This window comes from Nanorana parkeri, unplaced genomic scaffold (genome assembly GCF_000935625.1).
Source record: "Nanorana parkeri isolate BGI_ZX_2015 unplaced genomic scaffold, ASM93562v1 scaffold1806, whole genome shotgun sequence".
Classification (NCBI taxonomy): Eukaryota; Metazoa; Chordata; class Amphibia; order Anura; family Dicroglossidae; genus Nanorana; species Nanorana parkeri.
The window spans coordinates 91,432-110,206 of record NW_017308074.1 but is presented as its reverse complement, the minus strand read 5'-3'; the positions used below and the strand labels follow the sequence as shown (position 1 = coordinate 110,206).

At 44.9% G+C, this 18,775-nt stretch overlaps 1 protein-coding gene across 1 annotated transcript in view; it reads right to left on the bottom strand.

Annotated features, from left to right (window-relative positions):
- Positions 1–9,616: 9,616 nt before the first annotated feature.
- LOC108799759 (limbic system-associated membrane protein-like) overlaps positions 9,617–18,775 on the bottom strand; it is a gene marked incomplete at its 5' end in the record, with an annotated part of 34,883 nt that continues 25,724 nt past the window's right edge. The window contains 3 exons of the mRNA XM_018571669.1: positions 9,617–9,839; positions 11,346–11,418; positions 12,521–12,553. Coding sequence (XP_018427171.1) covers positions 9,617–9,839; positions 11,346–11,418; positions 12,521–12,553 — 329 coding nt within the window. The remainder of the gene's footprint in view (positions 9,840–11,345; positions 11,419–12,520; positions 12,554–18,775) is intronic.

The following is an 18,775-nucleotide window of genomic DNA, read 5'->3' as shown; positions in this document are numbered from 1 at the left end:
CCCCGTAATCTACACAAAGTTCAAAACACAAACGTTGGAAAATTAAATTAATAAAATTATTATAGTTTAAACGTCGGAAAATTCAATCAGAATTTTTTTATTTTTTGTGTTAAATGGGGACCAACATAGAGAGTTGTTTTTTGTTTTTTTTGTTTTTATTTGCATTTTTTTTTTCATTTTTTTATTGGCATTTTAAACTTGTCTTCCCCATTAGAGCTGCAGTAAACTGTCCTAAAGCAGAATTTCTCAACCGTTTTGTTTCCTCTTCAATTTTTCCGTTGCGAAGCGCTGATGTTGAAAATAAATTTTAAAACACAGTTAAATGAGAATTATGAGGCGAGTGATTTTCATTCAGCCTCATAATCTTGCCGACCTGTGACAATGAAACTGTCACAGGTCGGCTCAGTAGATCAGGAAGTGAGGAAGCACATACCGGCGTTCGCTCACCTCTCGATCCTGTCACGGCTCTCTGCCATTACAGAGGAGGGGCTGGATTCCCCCCTCCGATCCACCAGCGCTGACTGGCGGAACGGACGGGGGAGGGGGCGGGTACAGCTGGCTCTGCCTCTAGATAGGAAGAACCAGCTGTCACTCACGCAGCTGGTGGGATCCAGACTGCATTGTAGTGGTCTGTTCCGGCTGTGGTGGTCTCAGTATACCGCGAGCTGTAGCTTGCGGTATACTGAGCTTTGGGTGACGGGAGGACGCTAGTTTGTGTTCTATTGTGACCCTTAGGAGAACTATGGGGACAAGCACTGACCCCAAAGTTCTCCTTTAAGTCAACAATTTAAGGCCCGGAAGCCGGTTTTCGAGGCTCATACACACACACAGGAGATAAAGTCATTTTGAAAATTTTGGTAAAAATTGTAAATGGCAGGAAACAATACTTTAGCACCAGGTTGAGAAAGTCTGATCTAAAACAACAAAAACATTAAAAAAAAAATCAACTTATGGACACACATAATTATAATTGTGAAATGTGAATCTATAAATATATATGTAGATATCATATTGTGTTTTTTTTTTTAAACTCTTTTGTGCGCGCTAATCATTAAAAAGTGTTACGAGTGATTAAGACTATAATCAATGACATCACCAGTCTCAGATTAAAACAATACAATTTACTGGAGATTATCGCAGAATAAGTATTACTTCAGGTATCATATTATATATAAAGAATTTTCAGAATACACTATCGGGATTATTCAATAACACACCCCAAACCTCTCAACGCTTAATGGGTGACTTTCATATGCAAACAATACGGCAACATTACGCGAATAATGTACAAAACAGAACAGCAGAACTGTCCCAATCTAGGCTTGTATCTTGTTTTTTTTTTTTTTTACAAATAATAAAATGTTATCATACAGGAATCACGTCTCCTCTTATTTTCAGCATTTTAAAAAGCAGTGTACATAGAGCTTTTGGCGATGGTGTGATGAAATGCAAGCAAACAGCGCCCCTGCTGGCCAATCTCTAGTACAAAAGTTGCTACAATTTTTCTTTATTTTTTCAACAAAAATACCTTCTGACCCAGGGGAGAGGGGGGGTACCCTTCAATCGGGATGAATTATGACTGAATGTTTCAGAATAATGTTGCTTTGAAGGCACCGCATCCCTAGAACAGAGCACAGAATATTCTCCCCAACGTCTTTTTCCAGTTTTTACAGAACCAATAACATGTTTTATTTTGCGACAGTTCTACAGCGCAGCAATTTATTTTTTATTTTTTTTCAAAATCACGCTGATAAGCACCTTCTACATTCATATACATGTACACTTCCATGCATGGTAAATAGAAACACACATTTCAGATGTATGGGTTGTTCTTTACCTACTCGGTGATGCTGACTTTTAGATATCAAGGTTGAGTGTGGGAATGTAACGACTTATTGGTGGAAGAGAGGGAAGGAGGGTTCTTCAAAATTGACTGTTCCATGGAAGGAACCCCAAAAAAATAATTACCGAACAATACTGTAAACTATTAAAAACTTAAAGTGACACTAAACTCAGGAGTTAAATCCTAAAAATACATACAAGTACCACAACTACCGTGTTTCCCCGAAAATAAGACATTGTCTTATTTTTTTTTTGGCTCAAAAAAACACACTAGGTCTTATTTTCGGGGTAGGTCTTGTACAACAATCGAAAGTTAACGCAAATCCAAATTAAATAATCCAAAATGGCAAAGTTAAGAATAGAGTGATCAGGGCAATTAGGGGTGGCGTACCTTTCCAAGGGCAATTTGGTAACCAATCGCTGGCCAGAATGAGCGAAGTGCGCTTTCACTATGGATTCCTCACAGGCGGAGTGCATTTGGAATCACTCCGCCTGTGACAGCAGCCGGCGCTATAGAGGAGGCATCGGCTTATGCGGCTCTGCTCCCTGCGCTGCCGCCTCGCTTCCTCTAGCGCTGTCTTCGTTGGCACCGCTGATTCTCTGCCGCCTCTCCCGCGGCTCTTCAAGTTCCCCCTTATGCCACCATCAGCCCTGGGAATGGTCACAACTAGGTCTTATTTTCGGGGACACAGGGTATTAACAACAATGTATCTTATTTGTGTAACACTTGTGTAAGCATGGCCTACAAAAGCAATGTAACAAAGCCTCGAGTGTGCTTTTGGCCAGCCATGAGGATATCTGATTGCAAACTTCGAAGGCACAAGGGTCCTTCATCTTGTAGATATCTTATGGGAAATGTCCTTTAAAGTGACACTAAACTCAGGAATTAAATCCTAAAAATACATTCAAGTACCTCAACTAGTAACAACAATGTATCTTATTTGTGTATCACTCAGCTCTAGATCCTCCAATCATCTCTGAATTGGTGCTGACACTGTCCTTCCTTATGGAGGGGGGGCTACTTTTGTCTCCATGGTCCCTGTGTGTTGTAAAGTAGTCACCACTCCAAGCTCCCTCCCAGGATGGACTACAATCTCATGTTTAGTTTACCAATTTGTATTGAGATCGTAGTCCATCCCCGGAGTGATCTTGGAGCTGTGACTACTTTACAACACACACAGGGACCATGGGGAACAGAAGTAGCCCCCCTCCAGAAGGAAGGACAGTGTCAGCACCAATTCAGAGATGATTGGAGGATCTACAGCCGAGTCATACACAAATAAGATACATTGTTGTTACTAGTTGAGGTACTTGAATAGATTTTAAGGTTAAACTCCCGAGTTTCATGTCACTTTAAAGAACATTTCCCCGTACGATGTCTACAAGATGAAGGACATTTGTGCCTTCAAAGTTTGCAATCAGTTATCCGCAAGGCTGGCCAAAGCAGATTCGAGGCTTTGTTACATTGCTTCTTTTTTGCTTTCTTCAGCCAAGTTTGAGATCTCTGTGCCAACAACGTGATCTGCCCAATATTGATCAACAACTTGCCCAACAACTTGATCTGCCCGAGATCCAGTAAAGTTTGTGTCTTGTTGAAGAAGCACCCTCACAACAGTGGTTTGCGTTGGGCAACTTCTTAACCAACACTGACCTCTAAAATTTGCTTAGACAAACGTTTCTTGACCTGGAAGCAGATCAAGCCTTCCCGTAAGATATCTACAAGATGAAGGACCATTGTGCCTTCAAACTTTGCTATCAGTTATCCTCACGGCTGGCCAAAAGCAGACACAAGGCTTTCTTACATTGCTTCTGTAGGCCATGCTTTGTTTGTTTTGTTTTCTCCAACCGAACTTTGTGCCAACAACTTGATCTGCCCGAGATCCAGCAAAGTTTGTGTCTTTTGGAATGAGCAGCCTCACAACAGAGGTTTGCGCTGGGCAACGTCTTAACCAACACTGACCTCTGGAATTTGCTTAGACAAACGCTTCTTGACCTGGAAGCAGATCAAGCCTCCGTTACAACATTTTAAAATTCTGGCCTACAAGAGCTTCATCTTTTGACCCATAAACAAAATAAAAAAATACCAACGTTCAGACTTGGATCCCCGACATGTATGTATATCTTGCAGTACCCCTTACCGGAATTCTCAGAAAAACTTCCAGCGGGTGCTCGCAGTGACCACGGAGGCACCGTGAAATAATCAGAAATGATAAGGAACGTCACCAGCCCACCAAGCTGTAGTGTTGAGCAATTATCAATTTTATTGACAACCAATGTCATTCAATAGCGAGTACTTTCAAGGGCCTCGCAGGGTAATCTGAGCCTGATGACGGGGACCCTGCGAGGCCCCGAAAGTACTCGCTATTGAATGACATTGGTTGTAAATAAAATGGACAATTGCTCAACACTACAGCTTGGTGTGCTGGTGACGTTCCTTATAATTTTGGATCCCCAACAGACACAATTTTTTATGCTCACCTCCCAATCTACTGAGCCGACCAGTGACAGTCTCATTGTCACAGGTCGGCTAGAACTATGAGGTGAGTGAGAAGCACTCACCTCATAGTTCTCCTTTAAATTAGCTTCCTCCCCGTTATAGCCTGATACACCCACCACCGTGGGAAATAAAATGCCCACTCCTTTCCATTAGCTATTGTATTATTTATTAATTTTTTCAGAATTTTAGGTGAAATATTCTCCATAAAACAGACAAGCTAATAGACCGCATACATGTTTCCTAATCCAGGGCTACAAGCAACCGTTAAAACCAGCGTCAGATTATATATGAAGGAAGGAGAATTGTTTTTTCCAAAAAGAAAACAAAAAACATCATTTCATTCCCACAACTCAAACTAAAGCGCATACCGAACCCATTTGACTTATATGCATGATCACAGTCGTGTTACATAAGTAGAGGTACAAAAAAAAAACATTTACTGTTTAAAGCAAGACCCTTGAAAAATCAAAAATAACACTTGTTACCCCATAACGTCTGCCATATTAAAATCCACCAATGTATCTGCCCTTTTGTTTTTTTTCCCCTTAGAAATGGGATTTTTGAGTCACACGGGGTTAAAATATTGATTGAAAAAGCTATTACATAAACACCAGAGGTTTCCGTACTTATGACTCGTTGACCAAAGCACTCCAAATGGGACAGAGAGCAATTATTATATAACTTATACCCTATGGCTATTCGATGCTCTCTTAGAAACCTAGACTCCGTGCTCAGTCATGCAAAAAAAAAAAAAAGGATTTAACATTGCGGCAACTGGTTCTCTATGAATAAAACCCTGTTTTTTGTTTTGATATGTGTTAGTCCCTACAGCAAGCTTGGCACACACTCACACACACACACGAAAAGCAGGCAAATAAAGCAGTCCCTGTAAGATTTGAGCCCAGGAGGAAGTTTAACCCCTTTGCCCCCCTTTTCCGTTTTTTGTTTTGTTCTTTGTATATTCTAGTTGAGCTGGTGTGCGTTGTTCATACTCCGAGAAGGTCCAATCTGCCTCTAAAAGAGAGGACGGGATCGGACAGGAACGTTGGGGGGGCGTAAACCCAACCTGACATCGTAGGCTTCTCGAGAAGTATCTTAGGACGTTGTGCCTTGGACGACCTATGCGGAGGCAAAGGGTTTAAAGAGCTACTACTCAACCTCAAGGCTCAACCTAAGGCTCAACCTGTAGCTAATGCAGATGCCGGTTTGGAGGACACCAAATTCATCACAGGCTAGAGATAGACCTCTCGGTAATTTAACTTAGAAAACTAATATATATTTCCTATCGTTACAATGGTTCCATGTGGATGGACTTATCAATAGGTGAAGACATGTTTTACGAAACACAAACTTTGGAAACCCAATGTGATGACTACCAAATGAAACCCTATAGGTAGTGAGGTCGTAATAAGTAAAGATGTGTCCTCCTAGGGTGTCCTTCACCTAACAGACGGTCGAGCAAGTCAGTCAACCCAGTTTTCTTTTTTTTTTGGCAGGGGCTCGGTCTCGACGAGGCCCGCTTGCTGAAAACGGGGGGGGGGTTGAGGGACACCAGAAAAAAACCAGGGTTAATCATAATCGTTAAAGAGTCAATTCGGGAACGAGCGAGAGAGAGGCTGGAACACCAGAAAGAGACAATTACATGAAGAGAATTTCAAACCAACGAAAGAAGAAAAGAAAGACAAGAAAATTAAAAACATTTTTTTTTCTTTTACAACATTTCAATGTTCTCAGCATTACGCGGTTCTTTACACAGAATTCAGTCCCTTCGTTTTTGTCATGTCATTTAGGCTTCTTGTTGAATTAGAAATTTTCTGGTCTTCGTATTTTGTTTTTTTATTTTTGTATTTTTTCCTTAAGGTATATATATTTTTTTTTCCCATTGCTTCGCGACACGATTTGTGAAGGAAACAGTCCCATCTCTCCCTCTCTCTCTCCTCCTCCTCCTCTCCAAAGTTACTTTTTTTTTTCGATATTTTCTTTTTTTTTTTGTTGTATTCTCTTATATAGGTGTTATATTAACATTTGCAGATTAGGCAGACGAGGGCGGTCACCACAAGCCAAATGGAAGCAGCCAAGTTGAGGGATCCGTTGTCCACTATCGCTGTCCCTGGTCCTGCAGAAAGAAAGAAAGAAAAAAAAAAAGAGGGAACTGTTAGTGGATTGTTCTGGATAGAAATCACAAATGCTTTTTTCTAATATATGTTCAATAATCTTTGAATATCTTCATGTGATTTATGTTCTGCTTATTCATTTAAAGGAGAACTATGGGGTCAGTGTTTTCCCCCATAGTTCTCCTAAGGCTCACGGGAGGGCACAAACTAGCTACAGCTCGCGGTATACTGAGACTGCCGCAGTCGGGACGGATCCCGACATTACTGTCGAGATCCACCCAGCTGCGTGATTGACAGCTGGCTCTGCCCCCTGCCTATCTAGAGGCAGAGCCAGCTGTACCCGCCCCCTCCCCGTCCGTTCTGCCAGTCAGCGCTGGAGGATCAGACAGGGGAGGGGGGGATCCCTGCAGGGAGCTGTGAGTGACAGTCACGGCTCTCTGCAGGGACATGATCGATAACTGAGCGAGCGGCGGTATGTGTTCCCTCACTTCCCAATCTATTGAGCCGACCTGTGACAGTCTCATTGTCACAGGTCGGCTAGGACTATTAGGCTGAGTGATTTTCACCCACCTCATAGTTCTCCTTTAAATTAATAAAACGTAAATAAATAAAAAATAAAGCTCAGCTCCAACCAAAATAATTCTTGATAAAGTTGAGAAAGGTTAGAACATCAGTCAGGTTTCCATTGCTGTCCCTGCTATCAGGACAGGAAGTGATGATAAATCCCTCTAATGGGGGCACAGGCCAAAACATTTTTTTAAGTGGCTCTAACACTGTTTCATTTGTTGCCCAATGACCCCCGGACCCCTCCATTTCTTGTGTAAAGTAGCCAACGATCCAAGCTCGCTCCTGTGATGGACTACAATCTCACGTTTAGGGTACTTATTTGTAATGAGATTGTAGCCCATCATGGGAGTGAGCTTGCACTCCCTGTCCATCTCAGTCAATAGAGAACACCCCCAGAGGGGAGAGGGGTTAGATTATTGGGCTCCTGATCCAAGGAGAATGCAGAAATGTCACCAGCACACCAGAATCCTTTTAGGATAGCAGAATGTTCATTTATTTGAAGTTCCTTGTCATATAACAGATAAATATCATAATTTATAATATAAATATAAACATAACAGATAAATATAAACAAGTGCTTTTGGGGCCGCGCAGGTGTCCCTTCATCAAGCTTAGCATTGACGAAGCCTGATGAAGGGACTGATGCTATGCCTGATGAAGGGACCCTGCGTGGCCCCCGAAAGCGCTTGTTTATATGCCAAGGAACTTCAAATAAATGAACATTCTGCCATCCTAAAAGGATTCCGGTGTGCTGGTGACATTTCTACATTTTGCTGATATTTGCGGCGCCATCCGCAGTCACTGTGAGCACCCACCCCATTACAAGGGACTTTCGGTAAGGGGTGCAGCAAGGCAAAGAAAAGTATCTATTGCCTGATCCAAGGAGGTCCCAGGCTGCTCGCCATTCCAACCCAACCTTAAAGTGACACTAAACTCAGGCGTTTAACCTTAAAAATACATTCACATACATTAATTGTTAACAAAAAATGTATCTTATTCATCCATCAGTCAGTCAAAACACACACTGGGGGTCTCAGCTGCCGTTGTGATGTGCGGGGTCCCTTGTGTGTCCCTGCACCTTTAAGGAGGTTGGGCTGCCTCCTGGCGAACCTGCACCCAGTTTTATCTTTTGCTACATGTGCTCCAAGATGGAGACTCTCATAGGTACGAGTTAGGACCGCACCACACAGAGGGGCCTTGACGAGGCTGTGCGGCTTTCCCATATTCTGCAGGAGACGTGTATCCAAAACATCTGTATTTAACCTCAGCGGTTAGACAGGTTTTTTTTTTTGCATGCTGGCTGCTGAGTGTGCTGGGAAACTTTTTGCTGTTCTTCATCCATCATTCATCCAAAATGTATCCTATTCATCCATCATTCAGCTGTAGATCCTGAAATCATCTCTGAATTGGTGCTCACACTGTCCTTCCTTCTGGAGGGTGACTACTATTGTTCCCCATGGTCCCTGTGTGTGTTGTAAAGTAGTCACCGCTCCAAGCTCACTCCCGGGATGGACTACAATCTCATGTTCAGTTTACTCATTTTACTGAGATTGTAGTCCATCCCGGGAGCGAGCTTGGAGCGGTGACTACTTTACAACACACACAGGGACCATGGGGAACAGACGTAGTCACACTCCAGAAGGAAGGACAGTGTCAGCACCAACTCAGAGATGATTGGAGGATCTACAGCCGAGTGACACACAAATAAGTTACATTGTTGTTAATAGTTAAAGGATTTGAATGTATTTTTAAGATTTAACTCCTGAGTTTAGTGTCACTTTAACTAATTAATATAACAATGCTTCTAGAAGAAGTTGAAGCCTTGGCGAGGCAAGAAATTATACTCACAGGGGAGAAACAAAAATTCCCACCCCCAGCAACGGCAATCAGATCATTTCTCTGGATGAAGCATTGATGAGTCCTATGAATTATAGATAAAAGTGCCATTTCTAAGAGAGCCGGAGAGATAGAAAATCTCACCACGCTGACAGCCTAATAATGACGGCAACACAACTTCTCTTGAAGTATAATTTGACCTCCTCTAGTCCATTGCGCAGTCCCGGGGGGTGGAGCAATGCATTGGACAGGTTTTGTTTAAAGGCGAGTACATTGATATTTTCAATTGTAATTTTATTACACACACATTTGATTAATAGATATTAAAAGAAGAAGCTTCACACCTTTTGATACTTTGCAGCTCTTGTGGGATGTTCCCGGTCTGCAGAGGTCAGGACTGACCAAAAGTGGTAATTCATTATTAGTAATAATATAAATAATATTGTTAATCAATAAGGAAATCAATCACCAGAAGCATTTATAAATTCAGCATCTGAGATAGATAATTTTGATAAAAAGATTAAAAAAAAGAAAAAGATTTTGAAGGTTTGTTTCTATAAACTTAATAAATTAAATGTAAAAAATAACAATATATATAGTGTATATGTATGTATATATTTTTTTAAATGTATTAAGTTTAAAGGCACAAACCTCTTAATTTTTTGTTTTTTTTAATCTTTTTATCTCAGATGCCGAATTTATAAATGTTTCTGGTGATTGATTTTCTTATTGATTAACAATATTATTTATATTCTGACTATTAATCATTTTCTGCTCTTTCTGTCCCTCCGCCGCCCCCTGCTGGCTGTCCGGTTTCCATGATCTGCCTCGGCCTTGTCCATATTGCAGTTGACGCCCTTTGCATGTCACAGCTCATTAGGATGGAGAGAGCTGAGGAGCGCCTGTTAAATTTGATGGACGGCGTCTCCCCCGAGTCCCATTCATCGGACTCGGGATCAATGCGCTCCGTGCAATAAGAACATCTGTAATTATAGAGCAGGTAGACGGGGAGTCGAAGGGCATTAATCCTACACGGCACTGACATCGGGCCTCACCTTCTTAGGCCTAGACGGTGTTACCGAAATCCATGGTTTGCAGGGTTAAGTGCTGCGTGCATTTCATTCAACAAGGCAGCTCCATGGTAAAAGCCGAACAGATAAATACCCGGATGGAATATGTATACTGGAGCCTTTTATACCCGGCAAAGGGATTGCATGTGTCCATTGAGATCTATAAGGCAAAGCCAACCCATGACCTGACTTTTCTTTTTCCATTGCAGTAAAGCAACACCGCCAGGCCACGTTCCCGCCCCCTGACTGTGATTGGGCAGTAAAGGAGCAGCAAAGCATTGATGAGATCATCTCTCTGTTCTCTACTCCTGGGAGCAAGTTTCTTGTCAACACACGTGATTGGTCCTTAGCACTTCCCCTTCCTCTCTACTTACCCTTCCTCACTGACTGTGACGTTGGGTGACGGGAGGACGCTAGTTTGTGTACTCCCGTTACCGTAAAGAGAACTATGGGGAAAAGCCTTAACCCCATAGTTCTCCTTTAATATTATTATTAGTTATTTATTTATTTATATAATTACTATTATTATTGGGAAAGGGACATGACCTGTAAGTGATACTTATTTACAGCAGAGACAAAATCTCAGGACAGTGCTGTGTGGTAGAGCTATTTAGATCTCAGGACTGGATGGACAGAAATGGAAAGGTTTTTCTCACCGTAGTGCAATGCAATGGGAACAGTCCCTGTGTCAGCCATTCCTGGGCTATTCTGAGCTCATACCATACAGAACAGGGAGATGCTCATATACAGGCTGCTGAGCCAGTGCAATCCTGAGAGTGTGTGTATCTGGCGCCATCTAGCGGTGAAAATGTAAAATTGCTGAAATGTTTTTGGACTCAGACTATTGATTGTATTTAAAGGGATCTTGTGGGAATAGCACGGGTCGGGCCGAGGGCTGGGCAGGAGGGGCAGGTGCCCCAGGCGCAATATTTTCTTGGGGGGCCTGCCACTTGTTTTGCCTGTGGCCTGTCCAGCGCTATATTCACAATCAGCACAAGAAAGCCAGCAGCGGGAGAGAACATACAGCAGGACGTCCCGGCACACTTCCAGGTCCAGGGGAAACCCGATTGGTGGACTCGGAGCTGTGCAGTGACTCTGAGACAAGTGGGGAGTGGGATCCCAGCTGCAGAAGATGATTAGGTGAAGACAGAGTGGGGGAGATGGAGAGCTCACCAGGGGGATGGGGGGAGCAAGCACCGGGTGTGTGAAGGGGAGCAAGTACTGGGTGAATGGGGGCAGGAGAATGCACCAGGTGGACTGGGGGAGCAAGCACCAAGTGGGAGGGGGAGGAGCAAGCCCCGGGTGACTTGGGGGAAACAAGCAACCTTGTCTTAACTGACCTGGAATAAACATTTGAGTGCCCAGCCTTTTCAGGTTTCACTGGTCACATGCTTGTTCCATGCCAGCACCTTCTCTTACATTTCCTCGGTGCCACAGTTGCTCACAGCTCCGCCCATCCACAGCAACCCCAATGATGCCACTGATACCATATCTATGGAAGAAGCAGCAGGATGAATGACACCCCATCATGGAATAAGACCCTGAAGGGTGACTCAGACCACTGTTGGGGGTCCTGTAACTATAAATATCCGTTTTGGGTGAACAGACCCTTTAACACAGCGGTTCTGAACCTTTCTAGGGCCGTGACCCCTTGGTAACATTTGCCAAGTTGTGGTGACCCCCAACGGTAAAAGATTTAGGGATGACGCGGCTGCTGCAGCGACATCTGGCGGCATGGCGGGAGAAATGACACCGCTGGGCTAGGAGAGGGCTGAGGAGGACTCTCACTTAACACAGCAGAAATCACACAGCGACCCCACAGCTAGAGAACCCCTGGTGTAGAACATGTTTTTTCTATTTGTTGAGATTATTATTATTCCGTGATATTCCCTAGCAACCAGAATAATTTGTTGTTGCCATGTGAGTCAATCTACTCTTTCTTGGAAGACGTAGTAAGGAATTTATATGAATATGTCCTATCAGTGCTGCAGATCTTATGCTTACAAATTAGAATCTTCGTCACAATAAAAAAACAAAAACAAAAAAACCCACCTTAGGAATGCATAGCTAGATTCCTATTGGCTATTTCACTTTGCAATAGCCAATAGCAAACTAGCTATTGCACCCGCCCTCTGCTGCTGTCAATCACTAGAAGGGGACCTGATGGAGAACCTCAGGTTCTCCATCAGCAGGAGAGGGCGGGTGCAATAGCTAGTTTGCTATTGCAAAGTAACATAGCCAATAGGAATCTAGCTAAGCATTCCTGTGGTGTTTTTTTTTTCTGATTTACGGCGGCCCCCGATGTAAAAAAAAAAAAAAAACGATCGCAGGGCAGGGAAAGGTTTACTCGGCTCGATCGAGCAGAGTAAACCTTTCCAGGAGAAAGTGTTTCTCTCCCGGGTGGCTAGGAGCCGCTATCTATTAGCAGGAGACCCCTGGCAAATCGTCATTCGACCCCTCAGGGGTCGCGGCCCACAGGTTGAGAACCGCTGCTTTAACAGACACTTCTTTTTGTTTTAGAACAGAGAACTATAACACCAGCAATGATCTTCTCACACATTGTCCACATTCATGTTGCGCGGCTGATACAATACCTTTCAGTTTGAAATGAGCGTTGTTGCCTCTCTCTAGAAAAGGGAAACGGGTCAACACGTTACTATCACATCATTAGGAAGGGGCGCGTGTTAGTACCCCGGCGCCCAAATCTCTACGCAGTATTAATCTATGTTAATGAAGGAAGGTGATTGGTTAGGTGATCGGGTTATGTTCTAATAGTAAAATATATGAACGGCATGCCGAGGTCCAATCTTCAGAAAGTGATCATTTTATTGATACACGCAGCTTGTCACATTGCAACGTTTCGGCGTCCCTTCCTCAGGCAATGGGTTATGTTCTAAGTGACATACCACCGGTGCCGAAGGGTTTTTCACGTCACCACTCCCCCCCCCTACAAGTCAATCTGAAGGCAAAAGCAGCTTGATGCAGGTCAACAGCAGGTCCAAGGCACTCGTGGATAGGGTTGCCACCTTTTCTTCAAGTGAAGCACTGAGTCCAGTGCTATACTGAGTTCAGTGCGTTCCTATGCCCAGAGTTCAGTGCGTTACTAAGTCCTGAGTCCAGTGCATTAGTAAGTCCAGAGCCCAATGCGTTACTAAGTCCTGAGTCCAATTCATATACTGTTCTGCATTGCTGTATAATGTATTGCTGGGATTTGTAGTCCCCCTTCAGCCGGTGCCATTCTGCATTAGAGTGTAAGCTCCTCTGTAAAGAAACAAATGTGACTGGCTCAGTGTTCCCTGTACAGCCCTGTGGGCTAGCCGTGTAGGCTGTACTGGACCCCATTATTTCTAATGGCGGCCTTGTTCACACCGCCAATGATGTGTCACAGAAGTCTTATTAAATGATCCCAATATTACTGGCACATCGAGAGTTTATTGTAATTGTAGCGTGTTTATAGGGATACAACAAGAATGTGCACGGATCTATATTTCTATCATTGACTTTAAAGGAGCACTATGGGGTCAGTGTTTTTCCCCATAGTTCTAATTTAATGATTGTCAATACTTCCTGACTGTAAGGAAAGGCAGCTGCACATAAACATACATGAGTATAGGTTGCCATCTTGTGGTCATTATTGGGTATCGCTATTCTGCAAAATGATACACGGAAAGGAAAGTATAAAGTACAAATAAAAAAGGAATAAATGGGGCTTTCCAGCAAGAAAAGTGGCGCCGACCTACCCAAGGGTGATGTGATTTGTATTCATGGCCCCAGATCCACTATAATGCTGGGCCAGTCTCACGGAGAATAGGCAGTATGGTGGAACTGATGCAGCCATCATATCTATGGAGTAGATCCATGATAAGCTGCAATATGTTACATTGTTGTTCTCGGGTTTGGATACATTGTAACCTATGAGGGAAAGGCTACATTGTTGTGTGTCATATGTGAAGGAAATGACATAAACGTTTCCTGGGAATCTAAAACTTCCACTTTTACTTAAAGCTGAAGTTTAATCTGCTCATATTTTGCCTTCCCGGGTCCCCCTCCTCCCCCCTCATCAATAAAAGCTTATTTTAGATGTCATCACTGGGGCTCTCTGTGCTTTTCTATGCAATGCAGGTCAATCATTGCTGGTGGGAGGGGCCGGCAGGGGGGCTGTACATAGCTTCCTGATAACATTACAGCACCCTGTCTGAGTACTCCTCTCAAGAGCCCTTAGCCAGTGGCGTCACTAAGGGGGTGCGGCCCGCACCCAGGTGACACCAAAGTGACTGACAGTCATTTTGGTGTCACCCCCTCTGAAAAGTCGGGCACTCGGTCACGGACCGATAGCCTGGCAGTTGCAGGAGAAAGGAGGGGGACCGACGGCAGGCCCGGATTTCCCACAAGGCCACTGAGGCCCGGCCTCGGGGCGGCAGCGGTGACCTTGTGGGGAAGTTGTGGGTGCCGGTGTAAGGCCTCCCCCCAGCTGTCAGATATAGGGCGCGAGGAATGAATCCACCGGCGTCAATCCACATTAACGGGACGCCGGTGGATTCATACCTCGCCGTCTACCTTGCTATCACACAGGGGCTTGTTATCTCCTGTGTGATAGCAATAAAGTTAGGTGGGAAAAAAAATGACATTGATTTAAAAAAAAATTAAATCAAAATGTAAAAAAAATAATATTAAATATACGGCATACCTTATTCCGCCGGGTGAATGTCCCCTCCGCTCTCTGCCGGTGTCCATCACCAAGATGGCCGCCGGCAGGTATCACCAAGGTGCCTGCGCATGTGTGATGACGTCACGGCGGGGTGTCACCCGGTACACGCTCTGGGTGACACCTGGCCTCGGGACGCCCCTGCCTTTAGCCCTGATGCAAGCAGTGGGCTGGCTCTTGGGAGGAGTTATGCAAATATTAAAATGCCTTGATGGCTGGATGTCAGTCTGGAGGGGTGGGCAGTTCTAGGCAGGCTGTAGTTGCATAGTTAACGCCCACATGTGATGCCGAGCCCCATAATTGATAGAACTGAAATCCAATGAATGAAAGGGGCGGGACCAGGGACAGTCAGGCTAAGGAGGAAAATGATAGATAATGCTGGGTGTCCTCCAGCCAGGAAATGCTGCAGCTTCTAATAGACATTGTGAGAAGCTCGCAGTGTGCAGTGAAATCAGAGTAAGCCATTTCAGTCGAGGAGAGGTAATCTGCTTTTCTCTCCAGAAGGACGGCACCATCTTTGTTCAGGCATCATCCAGCGTCACCATCTGCTTCCTGGAATGAGATGCCGGCTCAGAGATGACACAGTCATGTCCATCCTGGCTGTTTCCTGGCTGTGTTCACAAAAGGAAGTAAAGAGGAATCTCTCCAACAAGGCTGCAGTCAATAATATATAACATCCTAAGCGCCTGTTCTTGGCCGCAGCGTACCAGTAACTCTACCTAACACACAGACCGGTCTCCGATAGGCGGCTCGGCGGACGTAGCCATGAAAACATTTCTATTTCTCCTCATTTGTAAACAAGATTCTCCAAATGAAAACAAATGATGGCGGGGATGGGAAGGGACGGGAGCAGCCATCGGGGAGCCGGTCTCAGCGGCTTTGCCTGCTTGTAGCGCCGTGCCGCTTTAATAGTCTACTCCGTCTGGTTAGCGCGGAACTGGTGATTACCGTCGGGGGAAATGAAATGCTCTTATATCTTCTCCCGGCCGCCCCGTCCATGTCATCACTGTGGAACATTTCCAGGAGATGTATGGTGGGGAGCATTACACTAATGTCTGAGGAATCCGCCGCATCCACCATAAAGAGAAGATTGTATTAACGTCCATTAGACACAATGCCTTCGGCGTCCATTAATGTAGAGAATGCGCCTCATATGTCTGCATTAGAGATCCTCGTCCTGGTAATCACCAAACGGCTCCATATCTCCCGCTATGTCTGGAGGACCAGAGTTCATTGTGTGTTAAAGGAGAACTATGGGGTCAGGGCTTTTCCCTATAGTTCTCCTTAGGGTAACGGGAGGACACAAACTAGCATCCTCCCGTTACCCTAAGCTCAGTATATAGGGAGCTACAGCTCGCGGTATACCGAGACACCGCAGCTGGAGCGGATCCCGACATCGTTGTCGAGATCCGCCCAGCTGCGTGACTGACAGCTGGCTCTGCCTATCTAGAGGCAGAGCCAGCTGTACCCGCCGCCTTCCCCGTCCGTTCCGCCAGTCAGCGCTGGCGGATTGGAGCGGGGAGGGGGGAATCCAGCCCCTCCCCTGTCACAGCAGAGAGCCGTGACAGGATCGAGAGGTGAGAGAACGCCGGTATGTGTTCGCTCACCTCTCGATCTACTGAGCCGATCTGTGACAGTCTCATTGTCACAGGTCGGCTAGAACTATGAGGATGAGTGAAAAGCACCCGCCTCATAGTTCTCCTTTAAAGCTGAGCTCCGGCCTTCCCTCCAGTTTGGCACAGTTGTACCGGCTCCTGTCCTGGACTGAAATTGCTTCCTCTGATGTCACTGCACACTGCGAGCTCCTCATAATGTGCATCAGAGGCTGCAGCAAGTCACATAGAGCCCGCCTCATTTCCTGGATGGAGAACATGCAGCATCATCTAGTCCTTTATTCCCCAGCCAGAGGATAACAGACCGTCCCATCGTTGTATTTCAGTTCTTTCAATCATGGAGGCTCAGGGTCACATGTAGACATTATCTTGGGTGGTCTGCATGCAAATACAGCCTGCCTAGAGATGTCCACTCCTTCAGACTGATTTCACCCATCAAGGTATTTAGATATTTGCATAAACCTTCACAGACAACAGCCCACTCCTTTAGTGGAGCACTGAGTCAGGGTGCTGTGATGTTATCAGGAAGCTCTGTACAGCACCCTGCCGGCCCCTCCAACCAGCCACGATCTGCCTGCATTTTATAAAGAAGCAGTAATAATGTCTGCAATGAGGTATGTAATGAAAATGGACAGTCCCATACCTTGGCCCGGTGTTCCATCAATGCTGTGTCCTGGTGTACAGTAAGTCAAAAAGGCATTAATTGTCATGGTCAGGTTCACGAGTGGGTGGTTGTTGCATATTTAGAGCCCAGGTCTGGGTGGGGCAAACTCATAAAGTGTGTAGAATGGGCAGTCCCCTCATATTTAGAGGCCGGGTTCGGGTGGGAACAATCTATAAAGTGGGTAGAATACTCTTATATTTAGAGCCCTGGTTTGGGTGGTACCAACCCATAAAGTGGGTAGAATGGGCAGTCCACTTATATTTAGAGGCTGGGCTTGGGTGGTACCAACCCATAAAGTGGGTTGAATGGGTAGTCCCCTCATATTTAGAGGCCGGGTTTGGGTGGGAACAACCTATAAAGTGTGTAGTATGGGCAGTCCCCTCATATTTAGAGGCCGGGTTTGGGTGGGAACAACCTATAAAGTGGGTAGAATATTCTTATATTTAGAGCCCTGGTTTGGGTGGTACCAACCCATAAAGTGGATAGAATGGGCAGTCCCCTTATATTTAGAGGCTGGGCTTGGGTGGTACCAACCCATAAAGTGGGTTGAATGGGTAGTCCCCTCATATTTAGAGGCCGGGTTTGGGTGGGAACAACCTATAAAGTGTGTAGTATGGGCAGTCCCCTCATATTTAGAGGCCGGGTTTGGGTGGGAACAACCTATAAAGTGGGTAGGATGGGCAGTCCTCTTAGATTTGGAGGCCGGGTTTGAGTGGGACCAACCCATACAGTGAGTAAAATGGCCAGTCCCCTTATATTAAGAGCCTGGGTTTGGGTGGGACAAACTGGTAAAGTGGGTAGAATGGGCAGTCCCCTTATATTTAGGGGCCAGGTCTCGGTGGGAACAACCCATAAAGTGGACATAATAGGTGGCCCTCTGCACATTTACAGGCAGGTCTAGGTGAGACCAACCCATACAATGGCTGTGACTTGGGAGCGTCCACCCGGAAAGTGGGGATAGTGGGTGGGGTTATCAGTGTCCCGAAGATCCGGTACCAGAATGTTGGTAAGTATGGAGATGGAGGCCGGCTAAATAGTTTTTATAATAACATGCAAAGAAAATTTGAATATTTTCCCATCACCAGTGTGTTAGTAAAGTCTGATTCTAATGGAAACTCATCTACAGTAATATAGAGATTCAAAGCCAAGGTGAAGGGCAAACCGGGTCATTCTCCAAATTCATGTCCATTCTGGTCCAGACTCATAAGTACATCAAACCAAGTTGAAGACACCACTGGATTGCCATTATTGGTAAAATGAACCCAATGCAGTGTGAAGCCTCCACAGATCAGAAGGTATCTCCATATCAATGTTCCATCCCAAATCCACAAATAAGGATATCATTCTTCATCTAAGGACAGTGTGGGGACCGATGCTTACCGTTCCTCATGCCTCTGGACCAACTGTACATCCACAGAGGCTGGCTTACAGCACAGGAACCACATACTATTACAGAGCCATTTATTCCATGTTTTATACAGCGGTTTTAGGCTTGTTGACCATCACCAGTGCAGTGCATGGCTTCTATAGAGTAGAAGACCAATGAGAAGGTGTAACCAGACAGGTTAAAGGGATTACTCCTTCATGTTCTATATTTATGATGGACGTGGGACACACGGATACCTTCTGTTCTAAGAAGCCTCTACTTTGCTTCCTTCTGGTATGTGGAGGCTTTTTGGTTCTTAGCTCTTCTCACCATATCCAGGCCAAGTCCAACCAAAACTGATTTTTTTTAGTTTTGGACAGAGTGGGGAACATTTAGAACAACCCTACCTCCCAACTTTCTATGATGAGAAAAAGGGCACCTTCTAGGACAATATATTTAGACAGTGGACACACCGCTGCCATGCCCCCAGTTATATATAGG